Source organism: Trachinotus anak, unplaced genomic scaffold, assembly GCF_046630095.1.
Source record: "Trachinotus anak isolate AG129_WGS33_773 ecotype Australia unplaced genomic scaffold, CSIRO_AGI_Tana_v1 ptg000032l, whole genome shotgun sequence".
Lineage (NCBI taxonomy): Eukaryota > Metazoa > Chordata > Actinopteri > Carangiformes > Carangidae > Trachinotus > Trachinotus anak.
In genome coordinates, this window is record NW_027273883.1 from 20,480,832 (window position 1) to 20,495,543 (window position 14,712).

The following is a 14,712-nucleotide window of genomic DNA, read 5'->3' on the forward strand; positions in this document are numbered from 1 at the left end:
CTGCTTCTTGGCATTAGCATTACTGCCAGCTTCCCCCCTCTGTGATCTGATGCAAGTTCTGCCTCACTCCTCTATCTCTCCCTTCTACATTTTTTCTTTTTCCATCTCTCTGTTCTCTCTCTCCTCCCTCTGTTGTTTTTCTCCCTATTTCTGTATTTCGTTCTACTCTACTTTGAATTGCCCTCTATGTATGTATCACATAATATCTCTCACTAGCTCACCTACATCTTTCTGTAACACTTGCTTGTTTTCACTGTCTCTCACCTTCTTGTCTCTCTTTCTCATTGTAGGGTGAGAAGTGGCAACAGTCTGTTTATCATGTTCTCTCTTGACATATCTTTCCCTTTCCCCATAGAGTTATTCCTTCCTTTTATTTTTGACCAAGAACCATAATGTATCCTCATGCTGAGCCATAAAGAGCATAGTACGGTATCAGTTTGCAACTGAGTGGGTCCAAGCATTATTGCTAATATACTTAGAGACTAGGACAGAATGTTTTAGTTGACCTTATTTAAACATGGTTACACCATGCTGTGTCACCATTAACCCAGTATGTTAATGGTGCACATGTGCTGTGAACAAAATGCTCTTGGGTTTCTGCCTATTTCCCACATTACTGCTCTGTCCTTTCTCTCCCTCCCTTCCCAAGCCAAACCAACTAATAACATAAATGGCTGAGTGGGGAGTTTAGATTCTGGGTTGTGTTTGAAACTGGCCACACAGCTGCTCTCAGGGACAGGGTGCTGAAAGGCACCGCCGTGTAACCAGCCAGAGTGAAAGAGCAAACCTGCATACACACACATGCACAGAACTATTTTCCCCAGAACATATTATCATTATCTCAGCATCAACACTCCCTAAGATCAAATAATGCATATGAACGCACACACACAGAAACACAGAAACATATGCACTCAATTTACATGCACAAATAACATTCAAATAATGGTGCAGAGAATAAGAAGACATCCCAAAACCGCTTTCCAGAAGTTTCGTTCATACACACACAAATATGACAGATACAAATAGTGCACATGAGCAGTTGTGTAAAGAAAAAATACAAAGAGCAAGTTGGTAGTTTGTTGGACATTTAAAGCAGAAATTTCACATAACTTTAATGATTTAACAGCTAATACAAGGTTTGTTTCTGCTGAGGTGAGAGAGAGTATGAAGCTGTATTGCAGAATTGCAGTCAGAGGGAACTCTCTTTACCTTAAAGCACCCAGCTTCCCTCCTTAATTTGCCTAACTTCTGAAATTTACATGCTAGCTTTTTCCTGAGATGACCTTAGATTGACCTTTGCAAAATGTATATATGTTGTCAAATGCCTCATGGCAGATATGACTTACTGGATGTCAATAGTAAAACAAATGCATGGTTCAGATATACAAAGCAAAGTTGAAAAGTTATTCTTCAGGCTTTTGCACTCTACCAGGTGAGCCAGGGAACCTTGAGACAGACTTTCTTTCTTATTTTGTCTCTCACACAGCTCACAGCCTCCATCTGGGATCCACAAATAGTCTAGCCTTTATTTACTTCAACTCCAGAACGCAAAAAGACTTTTATTAGAGGCAGGTATTTACTTCCAACTCCCTTGGTTGGCAATAGCATATTTTAGTGCAAAGCTTCATTTTCAATCACTACCGTTTGTGCTAAAGTTACAGCATTATGTGTTAATACGAGTGCAACACTTCCTGTAATAATCTCAAATTTAATGCGCAGAAAAACCTTTATCTCTTAACATGGCTTTTATTGTTGTGCTGCAGTAAGCTTATTGTCTCATTTCTGGTTGCTGGTGATTTTGTTGTTTACATGCTATTCAGATCTGCTAGTTTCTTTAGCAGTGACCAGTGAGTTCTCTCTCTCCCTCCTTGTCTCCTTCTCTTTCTGATGTGTGTCTTATGTTCAGTTATTTCACTGCCTTCTTTAGTAATAATGATACATGTAATGAAAGTAGTTTATTTGCCATAATTGAAGTGAGACTCAGATTACTGGAAGCGCTCCTCGGCTTCCCTGAAGTTCTCGAGCAGCCGGGAAACCAGAGTGGTTTAGTAGGCTGCACGTAACAAGAGGTGTAGCCCTAAGCCCCTGGTTGGCATCCATAAACAGTCCAGTCATGTGCCAGCTTTATACACAGTTTGTTTGAGAAAAAGCCTCTAAATCTTGTGTTAAGTTGGCAACACTGCAGGCTGTAAATACCCCACTAATAGAAACTGTTTGCACCAGAAACTCCAACTCAGTGACGTACCACTCGGCTGACCAGTGGTGGAAATATGATCACTCAGTCAGTCAAGATCAAGCTCTATTAGTCGCCTGATATGTGTTTAATACTCTCACTTTTACTTCCAAGAAGTATTCACAAATGCTTCGAGTAGTGTTTTCCTGGAGCCAATGCCCTCTGAATGTATGTTCCCAAAGATTGCTGTGAGCTTTTAGAATGCACTAAGAACCTATATCCTCATGAAACAACCTGCACAGTGGAAGCTTTACAGCTAAACTGCTGTAAGAGCCACAGAAAACTTTATAAGTGATGATAAGTGAAGGGGAAAATGTTATCTAGTTGGTTTTAAAAGCACAGCTTCCCTAAGTCGCAGAAAGAAAGCAGTAATAATAACAGTATTAACCCAGAAAATTTTAATTGTGTTTGAGGAGAGAGACAGAGGGTGTAAGGGACAAAGACAGACTAGAGAGAGAAAAGAGAAAACAGCAGACAAACAGAAAGCATTGAGTAAGACAGAGAGACAGACAGACAGGTGTGTGTGTTTGTATGTGTTGTGTGTGTGTGTGTGTGTTGGGTGGAGGGGTGTGGGGGGGGTACTTGAAGCATATAGCAGTTACTATGGTAACTAAACCCAGCCCTGACACTCCAATCAGCAGGACTGCAGCAGGAGAACCCCTGCTGTGATGACACACACACACACAGAAATTGCAAGTATACCACTACAACAACGTGCACAAACACACAACATTTACATACACACAAACACGCTAATAGGGAAACAGAGCAACACAGGCACAGAAAGTACATACACAGGACCCCATATAAAAAATTCTAAAAAATAGCCCATGCACACTTACAAAACCACAGAGACACACACAAATGCCGTATGCATGTGCGCACACGCGCACACGGAATCCCTGCTGAGTCTATAGATGGACACACACATGGTCACAGACAAACAGACAGACGCACAAAGAAATACAGGCACAAACGCTTTGTCCTTCACTTAACAATTTGTCATCCAACGAAAGCTGCAGGGAGGTACGAAGGGTAGCAGAAAAATATGTTCCGCCATTTGTCTTTAACAACAGGCGCACCGAAAAAACACTGCTATGCCACAGTCAGCCATTTTGTAAATCGCCGTGACGACTTAGTAGCAGTAAAGTGTCAGAACAAGTGGAGAAAGAGAGAAGAAAAAGACAAACCAGGAAAAGGAGCACACGTGAACTACAGAACTACTGTAGCCAGATGGATTCCATTCAGAATAAATAGATGTGATCGAGAAGACGAAGAGACAAAGAAAAGTAGAGGGAGTAAAGGGAGACAGGAAAAGGATGTTTAGATCTGTTCACGATGAAAGGATCAAATAAGGGAGAGAGGCTCCAGATCTCACCACCATACTAAACTGCTTTTACGTTGAATTAGTTCAGCACCACACTGTTTGAATGTGTGTGTGTGTGTGTGTGTGTGTGAGAGAGAGAGAGTGTGTTTGCATGTGTATGTGTATTGAGGGGGGCTCAGTAAAGCATCTGAATTGTCTATGTGTGTCTCTGTCTAAAAGACTTTGCGTGTTGACAAGTGTGTCCTATTACTTTACAGCACTTTCTTTACTATGATTAGGGCTATAACAGTGATGTAGTTACATTTGTCAGTTTATTAGAAACAGCTAGATATAACTAGTGCAGACTAATTCAACAGTTCTGGAATAAATCTTACTTTATGCAGGTTATAATGTTCATGTTTTTGTTGAAACTGTTTAAGAGAGATGTTGATTCAACCTTTAAATCATTTTGGAGGATGTGGTTTATGGTGCTGTTGAATTATACTGCATTATACTTGGTGTTTCTGTCATTTAGCCTACCCTCATTAATGTACAGTGGGGTCCAAAAGTCTGAGACTACTTTTGTTTTGTAATTCAATTGGACATAAAAACAGAATCACCACAAACTACATCCTCCAAAGTAACCATTAAGTTGAATTATCTCCTCTCTACAGACTTCAGCTTCAACAAAAGCTTAACTTTAAAGTCTTCATGAAGACAGTAGTGATTTAGTGAGATGGACCCAATACACTGGAAACTGTATATGTGTATATATGTACAGCAGTTTCATTTGCATCATTACTGTAACTAGGGCAAAGAAAGTCCACTGTGGTGATAATGTTACTACTGTTAACTTTACTATAGCAAACAATTAAAAGATGGCATGTATGTGTGTGTATATATATATATATATATATATATATATATATATATATATATATATATAACCAAATAATCTGTAAAATCAACACACAATTAAAAACAAAAACAAAACAATTAAGACCTGTAACTACCTACATAGCAATTGCAAACATTATAATAGCATTACAACCACTTCCCATTATCATATACTGTAATTCTATATTTGGCTCCTCAAAACTTGGAAGGGTTGTTAAAACTTGGTTTTAGGGTTAAGGGGAAAATTAGGTTTAGGTAAGGGTTAGTTAGGATAAAGGTTGGGGTGATTTTTTGTAATGGTTAAGGTTAAGGTAAGGGGCTAGGGAGTGCACTATGTCAGTGTGTCCTCCTATTGGAAGACGAGAAAGAGAAAGAGAAAGAAAGAGAAAGAGAGAGAGAGAGAGAGAGAGAGAGAGAGATGTCTTTGGGCTAATGAAAGACTTATAGGTTTTTAACGCCACCTGCTGGTATATACTAGTGCTATAAAGTACGAGTGGACAGAAACAACCACTCCCATCCATGTATTGTGTTTAAGAAGATTTTCCCCTTCATGTTGGGTTAGAGGTTTTTCATTATTGCTGACATTGGTGCCTCTAAGGAGAACAAAAGCAGAAATAACGTCCAAACAAAAACTACCATCTTTAAATTACCAAACAATCCTGGATGTTTGAAGCAACATTAACCAGAACTTACTATAAATAAGGCAACAATTACACATGCTGTATGCAGTAATGGACTCATTATTCTTATGTCTTATGTATGTTCTTATGCATAAAAGTGCGTTCATCCTCTGTCGTATGCATATAGTAGGCTCCCACTGGCATGTACAGCCACCTCATGGTGCAATCTGGTACTGCATGTTTGAGTCCTCAACATGGTAAACAAAGGTTTGGGTATACCCCAGTTTAATACCACTTTAACATGACTTTAAGCATTTGTATTGTTTTGGAGTAATGCTGACAATAGATTATTTTAGAATGATATGTTTTTTTTTGTTTTTTTTTTTAAGTCAGTGTTGCTCCTGTTCTTGTAACTCCAGTCTGAATGAAATTTGAAATTCATCAATAAATGTGCACTTAAAGTGGAAACAATATAGAAATTAAATTTCCAAGTGTATGTATTTGTGCGTGTGTGTGTGTGCATTCTGGACCTCAGAAACAAGACTGTCCTCTCCAAGCTCAGTACAGTGCAGAGCCAGCAGACCCATCACTCTGAGAACCTTGCTCCGTCTGGAAAACATTTTTTATTTTCATTCATTAAAAAATGTGACGAGTTTGTTAGCATATCAACACAGGACAATCTAAGTATTTTCCAACAAACAAATAGTCCTGATAAAATAGAAAAACATTACTGATATGGAGGATATCTGTTTGCAGTTCGTGTCTAAAGCCTATAACCTCCAAACAAAACGCAAGCGCACCAGATCTTTGTAAACACCCACTTTGTTTCAGCTTTCATAAGACACTATGTGTTAGTGTTAGTGTAGCAGTAGTTGGAATCACAGTTCTGAAAGAACAGTAAAGAAGAGGAAGAGAGGAGAGTGAGCATAGACACATCTTCGTGGGTGTGCCATCCTCCAAGTGCTTGTCTGCCCCTGATGTTTGTTACTTTAGTGTAGCCAAAAAACAATTTTGGCTGCTATGTCTGAGTGCTTTTTTTTGGTTGTTGTTTTGTTTGTTTTTAGCAGTTTTTCTATCATAGTGCAAGTCTGGCACATAACTTAAATTTTGGGTATCTCTCAGTAGCTTGTAATTCATCTCCACCAATGAGAATTTTTGTTAGTGTTTTTACTGAATATCAGTAGAAACAAGCATTTCTGCAAAGGTGCACAATCGTGCTCCTTGGTATATATAGAGAGAATATAAACATAATTTGTACTTACACATCCCAATTAAGAGCTTGTCGTAACTGCTGTGTCAATACTGGAAGCTGAATAGAGGAGGACACAGAGAGAAAGCAGAAAGGCAATTTGTGAGAACTGATATGTAAAACATGGATTTTAGATTCTATTATGCAAGGACTCTCACACTGCCTTACACCGTTATGGTCTAAAATCTCCCTCAATCTGCAAAACCCAGCCTGTAGTGATGCAACAATATTTCAACAGGGATCCTCAGTAAATCCACGTTTTCTTACCAGTGTTGAGTTAATCAGCCTGTTAGCAATAACTTTATGTCCAGCCACACAGCAGAGGTAACACAGCAGGTTAAGCTTGCAGCGAGTGGCTGTGGAGGTGGAGGGACGACCAGCAGCAGTGGAGGAGGACAAAGTAGTGGAGGGATTCTGTTCTTCAAGGGATGAACAGAGCTGTAAGAGGAAGAGATTCCATCCTTCATCACTCAGGGACTGCAGCTTCTCAACTGGAGGAGAGGAGAGGAGAGGAGAGGAGAGGAGAGGAGAGGAGAGGAGAGGAGAGGAGAGGAGAGGAGAGGAGGGTGAGTAACCACACACTGAAGACTCTGTAGTTACACTGTTCAAAACTTCTTAAGACTGAAAAACAAATGTACCTGAATGTGCTGGTACACGGAGGGTTTTAGGATCAAATCGCACAGGAGGACTCTTAAAAATCTGGTAAACAGAGAGAACAACATGAGGTCTAAATTCCCAATGTAACTATTTTCTTATTTCCTGTTAGCAATGTATGTATGCAAGCTTTTTATTATCGTGAAAAATGTATATTTTAAACATATTTCAGCAAGAGCATCCATTTCGAAAGTCATCATCCATTTCATCCATTACAAAAATAATACTATTTTCCATATAAGATTTAATCATATGAGTGAAACTGGAAAAGCAGGAAAGACTCCTACCAAGGACACCTACTACTGAAGGTCATTAAAAGTGAAATAGATGTAATTCAAGAATCTGAAAACACCCTGAAATGTGAAATAGCCTGTGTCCTATAATATTGCATATATGTACCTTGGGATTGTCCATGATTGGGGTTATAGTCAGATCAGAGTCAGTGTGGAGAAGAGTTTTCACACAGGGTGTGATGTCAGTACCAGTACTGGCCTTGAGGGAGGAAAAGGAAAGAAAGGAGAGAAGAAGAATCAACCTCAGCAAAAGATGTGTGAAGTACAATTGCTAAGATGCTAGTTTAAATTAAGTTGCATTTATCTGCTGTTTGCAGATTTGAGAGTTTATGGTGGCAGTAACCTGAGGTACAGGGTTCTGGATCAGTGAGTCTGAGTTACCACAGCTCCTTCTTGAGTTGGCGCAGGAGCTAGAAGAGCAACAGGAAAAAAATAATATAATGTGATGTGATATGATATGATATGATATGATATGATATGATATGATATGATATGATATGATATGATATGATATGATATGATATGATATGATATGATATGATATGATCAAACTACTTTCCCATAGAGCATTTCCACATTTTAGAGTCTTGGTGGAGTACCAATTTTTGAAATTCAAATTCTTCTTCAGACAAAAAAAAATATCAAGGCCATATACTAGCTCACTGATTAACCAGGAAAACAGGAATAACTCTGCAACCTAGGGAAACACTGGCAGAACAGGTAGACAGGCAGTAGATAGACTGAACTGAATACCTGAGCAGAAAAATGGCCTCAGTGTTGTCCTCATCCACACCACTCTTTGGCCTGAGCTCCATTACATTATCTGGAGGAGGAAGCACACAAGATACTGAATCAGATTTTCAAGGGGACTTTACTGTATGACACATATGTTTGGGACACATGCCTAGTAAAGACAACATAGATAAAAGATTGAGCACACTTTTGAATCAGAAATTAAATCTGCACAATAAGAACAAGTAAAAAATCTAAAGATTTGCAGTAGAAAGGGAAACAATAGGACAGAACTAAATTGGCTTATCTAGAAAACTGGATAACTACAGCCATGTTCATACAGACACTTCAAACAAAGAAAAGGTGGTAAAGGAATGAAACCCTTACTAAATAATTTTTCTTTATGCAGCATGAGTTTGCTGATCTCGCCAATAAAGTTACGCATTCTCAATGCTGCTGCTGATAAACAGTCTTTCTCATGGGTATGATGATAGTGGTTGCTTTCGATAAATACAGTGTATAATGTCCAATCAACAACTTTTCATATCAACCCCTGTCACACACATAAATAAGGTCCACATACACAGAAGACACATATGTTATGGCCAACAATTAAACTTTCATGTCTAACTTAAAACACATTAACATAACAAAACGCAGACCTCAGCAAATGTGTTACCTAGTGTGAATGACTTATGGGAATGCAATGCGTGGCATATCTGCTGGGCCTCAGTAGGTCTAAGGTCATCTTCTGCCTTTGCCTGCCCCTTCGCTCTTCTCTCTTTTCCCACCTCCCTATCCAAGCTCTGGCTGTCCCTTAAGGCTCCACAGGTAGTGTATCTGATGACTTGTTGGCAATCAGTCTGTCTGTCAGTTGTTGCAGTTGTTGTCTGAGATGAGATTAGTTTCTGAGAAGTCTTATGGACTGGCTGGGTGATGGCTGAGTGGCTGTTCGGACACTCATCTTCCTGTCCTGGATGTAAAGCGTCAGGAATCCTTGTGCGTCTGTGGAGGTATTGAAAGAACACACAGTAACACAAACTATTCGAAAGAAGGGGAAAAAAAATACAGTATACAAACTGTTTTGATCTAACTTTATGGTAGGTCTGCAGGTTTTTTGTTGGACTGTTGAATTCTGTTAAACCATATTGAAAGGTGTTTCAAAATATTTGGCCTCTGCAAGTGGATTACAAAAGAATAGGCTGGGTTTGAACAGCACTTTGCCATCTACAGCTACCATTAATGTGTGCATTACTGCAGTTTGACAAAACAAATCTGAATGCAAATGACAACAAAATGTTTGTAGGAAGAAGACTGTAGGAGCTGTAAAATCAAGAAAAATATATATAATAAAGCTACAAACCTCAACATAGCTGGACCAACTCCCTCACAGCAATTAATTTTCTCCGGATCTCCTTCCTCATCCTCCTCTTCTCCATCTTCCACATCATCTTCCTCCATCAGTACTGGTGTCCAGAAAGGGTGGTCCAGCAACTCTGGCCAGTCCATCCTATAGAATAAATAAAGATGACAACACAACTTAACATGAGGAGACAGAAACATGACACTAAACTCAACACACAATAAAAACTAGCATTCTTAAGTAATTCAATGCTGAATTCAAGTTAATGTCACGGTCTTAGAAACTCTCCTGCTGTCCATTGTTAACATTTTTTAATTTGCAGCACAATAATATAGCTATAGTGTTAAAATAAAGATGGACTAACATTGAGGACAGGAATGTGGAGGAAATGTGTTTAATTTTGATGGTGGTTCATGAACATTTAACAATCTACACTGGGAAACATAAATAATATACAACAGTAACATCAACATCAATTTGATGTCAAGCTAAAAATTTAAGTTACCTTGAAGACAATTAAGCTACAAACTCAATTCCATGCTCTATAATTTTAAACTAGCAGTATGAATGTTGTATTGTTTCCATGCATCCATTGGTTTGCTACGAAGCTTATCCTCAAGGGCCACAGGCAAGCTGTTGTATTGTAATTATAATCAAATCAAATATAAGCAACCTCAAGATTTCCAGCCTTGATGGGATGAAATGTTGTGATGATAGTAGTAACATCAGTAACAGAATAGTGTGTGTGCTGGACTTGAGTGTATCTATGAACCTGACCTCTCATCTGGGTTTTTGTTGAGTAGGGCTTTCAGAAGATTCTGGAAGTCCTCACTGGGAGGACTGATTGACACTGTAACAAAAAAAAATAAGAAGATATTTTCATTAATCAAACAAGCAAAATAAAAAAAATAAAAAAAACAACTCCCTTAGAACAGCAACATGCAAGACAAAGTTGCCCTCAACAAGGTATTATACTGATACTAACATTTATTTTTGCTTAATAACAACAAAAATTACATCAAACATCACATGTGTGAACAAATCTATGTGCAAGCATGTGAGTGTGGGTATGTGAGAGAATACGTATTACCCGTCTGTCTGGGAGGTGATGGTTCCTGGTATAAAATCATCTTTGTCAGTTCAGTGTAGCTATCAGAATAGAATGGAGGTTTACCTGGCAAAAAAGTCTGTGTTTAGGTTTACAATTACATGGTAGTAGTTTCAAAAGGAAATAAAATCTAAATGAATTCATACTCATATGTACATAATCATATTCAGTATATGCGTGTGTTAATGTTGTGCATGTGGGTACCAGTGTACATGTAGTAGAGTATACACCCTACAGCCCAGAGATCAGAGCTCATATTGGTTTCTGATCCTTGCAAAACCTCTGGAGCACAGTAGGTTGGAGAACCTGAAAATATACATACATACACATATGGGAATTAAGAAAGACCTCGAAATGAACAAAGATGTTCTGATATTGACTTTTAGTCAAAATGTACATTTCTATGAGCTTTGTATTCTTGGTCACTATGTGGTAAATTGTGGAGACTAATCAATATACTGGTTAATAATAAACCAATTAACAATTACTGATGGAAAGGGGGATTCTTTAGATCAGTTAGTTATCATAGAATACAACTCCTCCACACATGTTCTCACCTTTTAGTTTCTGATGTGATCACTATGTCATAACAACAACTACTCCATCCCCTTGTTCATTTTGAAATCAAACACAAGTAGTGTTTTTGTTGTGACCTAAAATACATCTCCTGTTGTTGCAAACCTGGGCATCTGGCCAGTAGTCTTCCCCTGAAGGTTTTTCCACCCTGTCTGTCATAGAAAATCCTTGTGTTTCCCAGCTGCTAATTTGTTTCCCATAGCATATATAAGCTGAGTCCCAATTCAACTGGATTCATCAAAAAGTGGACTCCTCTTTGCTAATCTACTGGTTAGCTTCTCCATCAATCAATAATGCAATACACAGAGAGCCAACATGATTGAAAGATGGTCATCTGACCTTGTAATCTTTTCCTCATGTTGTCAAAGTTCTCCTTGCCATCTCCCTCCCCTGCCTCCTGAGATGTAGAGAGCTGGGTAAAGAAATCCTCCAGTGTCTCTCCCTCTGCCTTGGACAGACAGAAGTTACCAAACTTCAGGATGCCACTACCGTCCAGTAGAATCTATGGGTGACAAAAAGAGAGTTACTGTGTCCATAAGATAATGATAATTTTGCTGTTATGCTGATTGTTCTACATACATGAATACAAACCTTAGCAGGGGTCAAGTCTGAGAAAATGATTCCTAATTCATGAATGTGTTTCAGTCCTTTGACTAAGTCCCATCCAAACCTCCTCACGACATCTTCTGACAGACATCCATCCTGACTAATCACAGACTCCACAGAACCACCTAACAGCAATGAGGAGAGAGAGAGAAAAATAAATTTACTTACATACTAACACCTGATGCATTGTTTTAAAAAGCAGCAAACCCTCCCACATATGAAAAAAAACATGCCACGTTACAATCTATACCTGAATAAATCAGAATATAAAGATATTCACTATTTGTAAAATATTGCAGTTGTAAGCTTCTATGAGACGCATTTCTCACCTTCCATCATTTGATGGATGAAATATATGAGATGATTCCATTTGATAATGCATTACTGCTTATCAGGAGTGCCAGAAATAATTACTGACCTGTACAGAGCTCCACTACCAACCAGAGGTGGTTACTTGTCTCATACCACTCATAGAAGCATACTATGTTCGGATGATCCAAATCATGGCTGAGACGAACCTAACAGGGAAGAGAAACAAGGCATTACACATACAGAGTAAGTATTCTTTATTGAAAGACTCAAAAGCTATAGTTGTTTTAAGTTAATATAGCTCTTGATGATCTTTAAACCATTATTTCATGGTTAGTGATTTCAGGCCTCATCAGGCTGCAAAAAACAATATTATTGATATCTAAAAAAATGTGAAAATGTGAGACATAACTTAATAAGTTTATAAAGTTTAAAGCACTATCCTACATGGTTAGTGATCTCAGGTCTCTTGGCTTTGTTGGTGCAGATGATGGCCACATAATTGAGATTGCCCTTCCGTCTGCCTTTATAGACAACAGAGCTACTGCCTGCCCCAAGCTCCTCATACAGGATATAGTTCTCCATCCGCTGCAGAGAAGAAATAAGAGAGAAATAAAGTTACAATTATTAGATATTTCAAGATGAGTTTGATATCAATGAGGGATAGAAGCAGAGAAATATTAGACATAAAAACTAAATAATACAGTGTTATATTTTTATTGTCTTAACTAAATCATAATTCTTGGTGACAGAACAAACACAATAAGTGAAATATTGTTAATGATTACAGACCATACAATTTCTAAATTACCATCATGTGAAACCTATTCAAGTTGTTGTTGTTTTTGACCAACATCACTTACTTTATGTTAGTGATTTATTCATTTAATGAATAAATAAATAGATAAATAACACACACCGCGTCATAAATGTATTCTATTAACACTCAAACAATTAACAAATACATGTAAATATACTATACTGCAGTTTGTTGTATATCTAAGGTACAATCGTCCTGCTGATGAATTAACATTTAGCATGGACTTACATTACCCCTCAGCTGCGGTGCAAAATGGCTACCTATAAAAATTACCAACCGATTACAATTACAATTCATTAACGCACGACACCTGGCACCTGTTTCTCTCTGAGGGCACTTTGAGGGGAAAAACTGCCAAAAGCAGCTCACCTTATATAACACTGCAGTACTTTATAGTTATATCAAATGAGAAGATAATTAACTTCTAAGTGTTGGAAATAATATTTAGCGTAAATTTAAACTGTGAAGGTTCAAGCTAACGGTTGGCCCATCACTACGTATGTGTTCTGGCAACTGCTAACTTTATAGAAGCGGAGACAGCTCTCTTTTAACAAGTCAGCAGTTAACTACAACGCCGAAAAAGAAACGTAGTTACATGGAAACTGCATGCAGCTATACACACAGCCTGAAAAGCTTAAATTCATATTTTGTTTGCTTTTAACTTGAACATTTAACTTACTGTTAAATTACCTTTGAACTTACCTCTTCAACGACGCGCTGTTTGTTGGCGGAAGAGTGGTGGGCCACGTAATTCCTACTGGAAGAGGGAAGTCTGGAATTACACAGATAAAATTAGGACGAAATCTACTCACCAAAATCATTATATATGTAAAAATAAGCCTATATGTCATTTGAAAATGTTTTCACTCACACACGGTCCAAGCAAAACGTCGGTTGAAGGCAAATGTTTTATTGGTTTTAACGTGACCACCCCCAAATGGCATATTCCTGCGTTGCTAGGACACAAGAGTGCACACAACAGACAGCGCACCGATGAGCGCTTGGGATACTTTAATCTCTCTAAACCATCGTGTGAAACTGTTAAAAAGTATATTTTTATAATTTACAAAATATACAAATTCTTCAACTTCTCGGACCTTAAGAGGAACTCGGATATTTTTTTTCCTTCAAAATTGAATTCTGTTCATTCCTTTTCAAAAACGTGGGCCTCCAGTTAAATGACATATAATATGTATGTTATGTTGCTCACCGTTCAACCTAAAAGCACCCCCCCCCTCAACCCCCCCCCCTCTCTCTCACACACACACATCTGAGAGTAGAATGACGTCATTCATTGAAAGAGACCGGCAGCAGGACACATGGGACCCGTGACACCCTGAATGCATTTTATGCAGTCTGCCTGACAGAGTACTCATGTACGATTATAATCAATAGCCTTGAACGTTAGGTCAGGTAAGTTAGATAAGTCTTCCGACCAAGGCCATTCATGAATACATGTTTACCTTGAGCACAATTCATGAATCCACATTAGCCTGTAAAATAAAGTTTTATATACAATGGACAGCAAGGGACAGTGCAAATCCTGTCAGTACAAAGAACTTACAATGAAAAACTTCCTAATCTTTAAGGTTACCTAAAAATGCTAAGAGAACCGTTTCCTCTGACAGCTTTTTTCTACAAAATAAAAGCAAGAAATTAAGTCATTTAAATTCAATTTCCACTACATTTGCTTCTTACAACACTGTATAAATAATCAAATGAATGTAATGTATACCAATTTCAAAAGGAGGTTGTTTTAATGACAGGTGACCACTCTGCTGCCACATGGATAACCCTTTTTGTGTGGTGATCATGTGCCACGCCCAGATTACTCATTCAAGAATATTATGTATAGAATTACACAAAAAATTGGTATCTTCCTTTTAGCAGCAGATATCTGAGTATCCGCTGTTGACCACTGAGGCAACGGTAACTTAGTGTAT

General features: G+C 38.2%; 1 protein-coding gene across 5 annotated transcripts in view; it reads right to left on the reverse strand.

The window, feature by feature from the left end:
* The window catches only part of ulk4 (unc-51 like kinase 4), an 86,553-nt gene that overhangs the window by 70,894 nt on the left and 947 nt on the right, over positions 1 to 14,712 (reverse strand). For 3 of the 5 annotated variants that reach the window (XR_011686701.1, XM_071469673.1, XM_071469677.1), the window contains 18 exons: positions 13,641 to 13,725; positions 13,472 to 13,541; positions 12,397 to 12,537; positions 12,059 to 12,158; positions 11,626 to 11,765; positions 11,374 to 11,536; positions 10,663 to 10,764; positions 10,441 to 10,524; positions 10,128 to 10,200; positions 9,351 to 9,497; positions 8,667 to 8,992; positions 8,009 to 8,078; positions 7,599 to 7,665; positions 7,362 to 7,454; positions 6,947 to 7,007; positions 6,576 to 6,799; positions 6,322 to 6,368; positions 5,590 to 5,668 (listed from right to left, as the gene is read on the reverse strand). Coding sequence is in view for 4 of the 5 variants with exons in the window: in XM_071469673.1 (XP_071325774.1) it covers positions 5,590 to 5,668; positions 6,322 to 6,368; positions 6,576 to 6,799; positions 6,947 to 7,007; positions 7,362 to 7,454; positions 7,599 to 7,665; positions 8,009 to 8,078; positions 8,667 to 8,992; positions 9,351 to 9,497; positions 10,128 to 10,200; positions 10,441 to 10,524; positions 10,663 to 10,764; positions 11,374 to 11,536; positions 11,626 to 11,765; positions 12,059 to 12,158; positions 12,397 to 12,534 (1,914 nt within the window). In the remaining variant the exon portion in view is untranslated. The other 2 variants (XM_071469674.1, XM_071469675.1) reach the window with 2 other exon arrangements.